We start from the raw sequence: 8,223 nt of genomic DNA, 5'->3' as shown, positions 1-8,223 counted from the left end.
TAAGTGAAAGCATATAAACAGTGTGTCGGCTTCCTTTCTCTTGTGAGAGCACGTAGAAATGGTGTCTACGTTCGCTCGGGCAATATGATCGGTAATTTGATTTGACTTTGGGAATCGCTGTCTGGCCGCTCTACCCTATTGCCAAATTCTTTTGCGCGCACCTAACTACAGACTTTCTTTCTTGACCTATTTTGATCGTTGATGGCGAAAAAGATTCGTCTCGATCTAGGTGAATTAATTTTCGTTGTACGATAAGTAAACGAAGTAAAATAGACTGTTCGTAATTTCTCCGCAAACATTGCGGGCTTTCCACTAGTATATAAAATACGTATAGTCAATATTATGGAATCAATGGATAATCTTATATAAATGAATTTGATTACCGCATTATCTACCGAATTTCAAAGTTGGAATTTTAATGCATCTCAATATGCTTTAATGACATGTCTTGTACACAGTCACGTAAACTAATTTGTTTGCCACTCCCGTACCAATGTATTAGTCAAGTCAAGAATTTGTATAGAGTAACGAACATAGAATTACTTGTATGAAGAAAAAAAAGTACAATGTAATGTGGAGAATATAAGATCCCATTTACATAAATTTCAATTTCTAAAGGTTGACCATTTGAAAACTGAATATATGTAGATCATTCAGTAAAATGGGATAGTTTTGTGAAATAGAATATATCTTCCGGGACTCGCATACTAGCGAGTTTTGGCGAATTCAATCCGGATTTGGTCCGTATCTTTAAAATTAGACTGCAGGGCAAGTTATTGCACACTAGCCGAGGAGGTGATAGACTGCAATGGCTTACCCGATGAATTATATCGTTGTTCATAAACATTTTTAATATTATTATTGCATGAAAATAGTGTATTGTAAAAACAATTCTGATTGTATATTAATGAGTTCTATTCTATTGATTTCAGGTGGGAATTTTGTTTAATAATTGTGACCACACAACCAATAATAATGAATGTCGTTATGACACCAGAGTGAATCGTCATAAAGCGTAGGATCTAAATGCTTTGTTATTGATAGAAGAATTTTATCTCTCTACGCTTGAGCTCGTCAATATCACAGACGTCGTCGTCTGTCCATGTATTATACCTGGAATATACTTAATTTGGAAACATTCCCTTACAGGGTGAACGTAAACGTGGTTTTGCGCATGCGTCTTTGTCCTCGCTTCCGGTGAAACCGCGCGGTTAGTTAAATCGTTTCTCAGCGATCTCTAAGTTTTATCGAACCGTGTGTTTAATTCTAAACATTTTTCCTCTCACCCCAATAACATAGGTTGATATTAATTTTCATTCTTTAATTCTTTTTCATAATTAGTGGAATCTCCTTAACCAAAGGAAAGATATCCTCAGTTGAAAAGTTATAAGTTTTTTTAATTTTGTGGTCTATACGGTGCGACAGTTTGGTCAGAGCACCTTCGTTTTTACAACTTCTTCTGTAGTACCCTTCAACATCGCCCTTTCCCGACTCCTTATTGGCATTTTTGACGTAATATGGAAGATAAAAGTCATAAGAATTGTAATATTGGAAGAAGTAGTCGTTATAGAATAAGTACTACTACTACTACTCCTACTACTACTACTACTACTACTACTACTACTACTGCTACTACTACTACTACTAGTAGTAGTAGTAGTAGTAGTAGCAGTAGTAGTAGTAGTAGTAGTAGTAGTAGTAGTAGTAGTAGTAGTAATAATAATAATAATTGTAGTATATAGTAGTATATAGTATAAGTAGTAGTATGTTTGTAGTAGTTAGTAGTAGTATTAGTAGTAGTAGTAGTTGTTGTTGTTGTTGTTGTTGTAGTAGTACCGTTCTGTATTTTTTGTATTTCCTTCTCATGTGAAAAGTACCGGGGATAATACAGTTGTCTTTATTTGTGGATCTGGTGTCACCAAACTGGATGTATTGTGACATGTCAGTTAGATATTCAATAATCCAAGCATTAATACGATTACACAAGGTACCCATTCTTTTGTACACGTAACTCAGGATTAATCGTATTAAAGGCAGAAAAGTAATCTACAAGAGCTCTTGGGGTGATCAAATGCTCGTAGATGTTGTTGAGAAAAAATAGCATCTTCTACGCTTCTTTCGAGCCGGTACGCAAATTGGTTCAGTATGTGACACAAATTGATTTCTTAATCTTGAGAGGATGAATCGCTCGAGTGTTTTCATAACAATTGAAGTCAGTGCAACTGGTCTCTAGTCATTCATTGAGTTTATTTTATAGTTTTTGGGGACAGGTTTAATTTCGAAAATTTTCCAAATGTGAGGGATAGAGGTACAATGGATAGACATGTTGAAAACATAAGTGTAAACCGAACACAATTGTTGTGCACATTCTTTGAGAATTTGTCCTTTCATGCCGTAGAGCCGTCTGCTTTTCTTTCGTTCAATTTTGAGAATGCGACTTGAGTTTCATGCTCACTGACTTCAACAATTTCGGCATTATCTAAAACGCACTCAAGTCTGCGTTTATCCAATTCAATCATGGAAGCGTTATCTACATTATCAAATATACAGTATACAGTAAAATTCATTTAATTTATAATGTTCGAAAGTATCAGGCACAGCTGTTGGTTTTGGTGCATAATTAACAGATGTTTTCAGTCCATGCTAAGTGTCTTTAATGTTGCCAGATGAAAATGTTTTTTTGATTTTAATTTTGTATTTATTTTTGCATTTGATTGTTTCTTTCCTTATTTTTAATTGCTTTATTTTAGGCTTTATTTGCCACCATGAATATATAAAAAGTTATGAGTTCAGCTTTCGACACGATACATAGAACCAAGTTGTTATCAATCCTTGACTCATTCATGGACAACGATCACGTGAAGCTCATAAGATACATGTACCGATTATCAAATACTACATTATAATTTGAATCCGGCAGAGAATTAACAATATCAAACTCATATCAACCGCATTAACTGGATCCCTCTCAAGGAGACAGCTTGAGTCCAATTCTATTCACAATAAATCGGACATGAAAGAACTAAGAACAAAATTACCACTAACAAAGAAGATCACACGTAAATTGATTTATGCTGATGTTTCAGAACTAATCTTTGAATCAAAGCATCAAGCGAAGATATACACTCCAATAATATCGGCTTCTCGTGGAATCTAAAAGTGAATCAAACCAAAACAGAATATTATGCAAAATCAACAGAAATTTAAATGCATGGAAAAGTGTACGTAAACTAGGCAATTTGGTCAACGAAAATGGTGACATCTGAAAACGAAAGCAGCTGGCTACCAATGCATTTAACCAACTCCAAAATGCATGGAATAGAAATAACATAATCAGTGAGAATAATTGAATACAGATTTACGAGACACTGATTATACCGATATAGACATACAACTGTGGAACCTGTGGCCTCACATAAAAAGAACTTAGAAAGTCTTGATTCATAGCTTCGCAAACAATTGCGTCGTGTAATCGGAATCTATTGGCCAGAGACAATTACAATTACTGATCTCTATGAAAAAATCCAGGGAATATATAAGAAAAGCGATGGGGGGCTATTTGGTCACATCTTAAGATAACATCCCAGCCCAAACTGCACGACAGAATATTTCAGGGCAACAAATATGTAGGGAGACCACCAACATCAATAGTAACTACCCTGAACCAGGATCTCTCTACATATCAGAAATTTTTTGATTCAGATGAGGCCGAATTAATCCCTGAAGGACTAAGAAAACCGGCAGTGCCCTCCGTACTAAAGTCACATCAAAATCTTGACAGCCTCAAAACTCTGGCCCAGGACCGTGACCAATGGAAACAATTAACAACATGGATGGAGAGAGCAACTAGACTCATAGAAGTTTTTAAAACTCTGTTGCTGAATCACACAATTCTCAGCAAGCGTCATTCAGACTGCGAGGCTTACTACTACTACTACTACTACTACTACTACTACTACTACTACTACTATTACTACTACTACTACTACTACTACTACTACTACTACTACTACTACTACTACTACTACTACTACTACTACTACTACTACTACTACTACTACTACTACTACTACTACTATTACTACTACTACTACTACTACGACTTTTATTGATAAGTAGAAAATTTACTGTTCGAAGTTCACGTAAATCATAATAATATACTTACGTTTGACAATATCAGCAATAGTAAAACCAGCTGTGGTCTCATTCTGGAGAGTTAATCAAATTATCATAATCCAATCAAGAACTCGATAAAAACTATGTTGTGATGCTTGGTATTTTAGGTTACCTTATTACTTGTCCATATCTGATCAGAAATGGATGCAAGTAATGTAACTATGAAAGGACGTTTAAACCGCAGGTATAATGATATATTTTCAAAAGGTTTTCTTTTAATGTGACGATGGCATTTTAAGCAAATGGTCGAATGATTAACAAAGCTTTTCTCTTGCATAAATAAAGTTTACGTAAATACAGAACAATCCATGTTATTGATGTTGTTAAAATCAAAATTCGGATAACTAAAAATCTTTCCAGTTAGATAAGTTTTCATGATACTTTTCGCATCACAGGGCCATGTCAGCATTATATAACATTTCTACCTAAAAGACAAAGTTTAAAGACTTGCCGAAATATATTAGGAGGAAGGGTGAAAAGGGGGTGGGGGTTGCTCTTATTGAAATATGTTCTACTTACCAAATGTATTCCACAAAGTATCATAAGGCCATGTTATGCCAGCGTTAATCTTGAGCTTGAGATTTTCGTGAAAAATTATTTAAGATTTTACCTTTCCCATCATCATCATCATCACCATTATCAGCTGTTATTTTTTTCTTGCATTTTAATTTTAGTCTTCTACTATCGCCATACAATGTATTTTCTCTCTCTGTGTGTGTGTGTGTGTGTGTGTGTGTGTGTGTGTGTGTGTACTGTGTATGTTTGTATCTGTGTATTTACATGCGTAAGTGTTGTGTGTATGTGTGTGTGTGTGTGTTAGTGGGATTTATTTGTGGTTCTTTTTATTTTGTTTAGTTGGAGTTTTGTTTTATTTTTAAAGGGGTTTTTGATTCGTATTTTGTTTTTAGTTTGTTTTGTTTTTGTGTTTTTATTATTTATTTTTTTTATTTATATTTTTTTAGAGGGGATGTGTTTAACTAGACTATGCTCAATTCATTTCACAATTCCCCAAGAAAGTTATTTGAAACCATTTTGATTTTCTATTGTAATTCCATTCATTTTCACTGCACCAACCCGCGAATAAAATCTCTTATATTTAGGATCGTGCAGTAGAAGGTTGCAGTAGAATTAACACGACTAATTAAGTGTGTGCAATAATGAAGAAATACAATTCATTTTAATATATTCTTGTTCTGTTTCGTTCCATTTCAATCACAACTTTTGCTAAAATGATAATAATATTATTTCTTTAGTTTTAGAATATTTAAAAACGCTTTGGGGAATTAGATCTTATCATATCGACGTGTACTTATTTGCAGGTCTGATAACCCCATTCCTATGGGCTAATTGTTGTAATAGAAATCTTTTTTTTTTAATGACGCAAAATATTGCCCATTACAACGATGTTAAATTTAGCCCATAAGTGGGTTCGTATCATACCATATCATATCATCTCATATTAACTATTAATGATATCGTGTCACATTAAATCCTAATATTGTATAAAGACCTAGATTAATAAGGCATTTTTCATAATTGATTAACTTCTAACACTATTTCGCCGGAGGACGTGAGCGGTTTGCACAGACATACATCAAAACCATCAAGATGTGGCCTTAGATGTCAGTAGAAAGTTCGTCAAAATATGAACAACTGAAAACAAGTTCTACGATCTAGCAATGCTATTCGGATATAATTTGGGTCATAATTGCCAATTGTTTAAATTCATTTTTTCTTATTTAATGATGGGGATCTTATCTCGAAATACTTTTCATTACTTATTAATTTCAATCCATGTCTTTTTTATGATTTGAACATGAGAGAAATTGTTACTTAAATGAATAAAATTGCGTAAGGCGTTATATATATATATATATATATATATATATATATATATATATATATATATATATATATATATATACACACACACACACACACCATATATATATATATATATATATATATATATATATATATATATATATAACGCCTTATGCAATTTTATTCATTTAAGTAACAATTTCTCTCATGTTCAAATCATTAAAAAAAAAAAATATATATATATATATATATAGTTATTTGAACCAGTTATCTGCCGTACCCTGGAAAAACACGTAATTAAACATTTGGAAGACAACTCGTCCTTCAAATATCGGTCAATGTAAATGACTCTCATCTTGACAAAACTCTCAAACCTGGGACTTCGCGAATCCCAGGTTTGAGGGTTGTTGCCAAGATGAAAGTCATTTAAATCGATCAATATTTAAGGACGAGTTTTCTGGCCAAATTTTTAATTGCATGTTTTTTTCCAGAGTACGGCAGTTAACTGGTTAAACAGAATGAAATACGCTTCAACAGTCATGACGTCACTTCCCTCGTAATGACGCACAGTAACTTAGTAACTGGCTCTAAACTATCGGAACAATGGCGGACGCCCTTATGAAATATTTCTCCGACGAACATAAAAGCGTATCCAGAGGGAAAAAAAAAAACCATTATAAATCTGATCATGTTTTGACTTTTACACATTCTGATCACAAGACATATGAAACGTTCCAGCCAGCATGAAGAATAAAAAGTACAGATTTTCTTTGTTTAGAACCAAGATGGCCGCTGTTGCTGGACATCAGATTATTGAATCCAATTACCAATGACATGTATCTATTTAGGCAACAAAAATTGTGAGACGACGTCGATGATGAAGATGACGACGATGATGATGGTGATATTGATGGTGTTATATATGACTTATTTGCTCAACGACATTTGCATAAAAGGGAATACAAACAAAGCCATACGATAAAATATCCCATTTAAGAAGACTCGACATGGCCCGTTGAGTATTATACAATGATTTACATTTACATTTATTATGTCTTTTATACGGAACAGGATCTAAATAACAATGAAGTTATGGTATTATGGAATACAAAACGAACTGGTATCGTTTCACATGATTCCACATGATATAATGTTTTAAACTTCCTGGTTATAGAAAAAAAACGTAGCTTCTCTTTCTTGTCATTTCATTATCACCATCATGATCATTTATCATCAGCATCATCGTCGTCGTCGTCATCGTCGTTGTCATTATCATCTTCATGATCTTATTCATTATCAGTATCATAATTAATTATAATCAGTATGATTATCATCATCACTGTCGTCGTAGTCACCATTCACAAACATTTCATAAGTAAAGAAAATATTATTAATGTTGACAAAGACAATCTTTAAAAACTATCGTCCTGTCTCTAACTTCCCTTTTTATCAAAAATTCTTGAAAAGCTGGTTCTAAAATGTCACTGGTTTTATGACATTAAAATATAAAGATATTTCCAACCACAATCGGACTAATGACAACAAAAGGTCCCACCAAAAGTATAGATTTAAATTATTAAACAAGTCTGCTGATTAAAATAAATTATAGCTTTATTTAGAAAATAAAGAAAATGTCAGAATTAAAATGAAGAGGTTTTGACAATCAAAACGTTCCTATTCATTAACATGTAAAGACAATACAATACACACAAACAAATCTTGTCTTGTAGGCATCTCGAGTGTAGTGTGGATACTTCTTCACTCTGCAATCACGGCCAAACAAAATTATATTGAGAACAACCGTCCTTCTCAACTTTGTTTTACGTACAAGACTTAGTACTATCCCTTTGGATCTGGATAGAGATTTGACCGATTCAATTTTTAACGGGCACCTTTTTTTTATTATCACACTCTTTTTTAATATGTGATATTACGACATACGTCGCCTTTTAATTCGTCACCGAACCGACCAGCCTTTGATATTTTTATAACACAGTTTTTGGTCTCCTCTATTATATTTAGTTTGTTACTGAACCGGCCAGTATAACACAGTTTCGGCCTTCTCTGTGTTATACTTTATTGGGACATATACACAGTAACAGACTTTACGGACTTACACAGTACAGTAACCTGCATTATGCATTGCTATTTTCCGGCCGCGAACGTTTTTCACACAATCAACCCTGCATTGTGCGAAGAATAGCAAGTGACGATTTGCGGCCT

The 8,223-nt window shown here is 33.6% G+C and overlaps 1 protein-coding gene across 2 annotated transcripts in view; it reads right to left on the bottom strand.

Moving 5' to 3' along the window:
- Window positions 1-4,650, bottom strand: part of LOC144968878 (uncharacterized) — a 139,823-nt gene extending 135,173 nt beyond the window's left edge. For both annotated transcript variants that reach the window (XR_013644679.1, XM_078907693.1), the window contains exon 1: window positions 4,166-4,650. Coding sequence is in view for 1 of the 2 variants with exons in the window: in XM_078907693.1 (XP_078763819.1) it covers window positions 4,166-4,207 (42 nt within the window). In the remaining variant the exon portion in view is untranslated. The remainder of the gene's footprint in view (window positions 1-4,165) is intronic.
- Between the last annotated feature and the right edge of the window lie 3,573 nt (window positions 4,651-8,223).

This window comes from Berghia stephanieae, chromosome 3 (genome assembly GCF_034508935.2).
Source record: "Berghia stephanieae isolate SIO BIC M18660-M18661 chromosome 3, UCSD_Bste_1.3, whole genome shotgun sequence".
Classification (NCBI taxonomy): domain Eukaryota; kingdom Metazoa; phylum Mollusca; class Gastropoda; order Nudibranchia; family Aeolidiidae; genus Berghia; species Berghia stephanieae.
The sequence above is the reverse complement of the archived record's forward strand: the minus strand, read 5'-3'. Positions and strand labels throughout refer to the sequence as shown.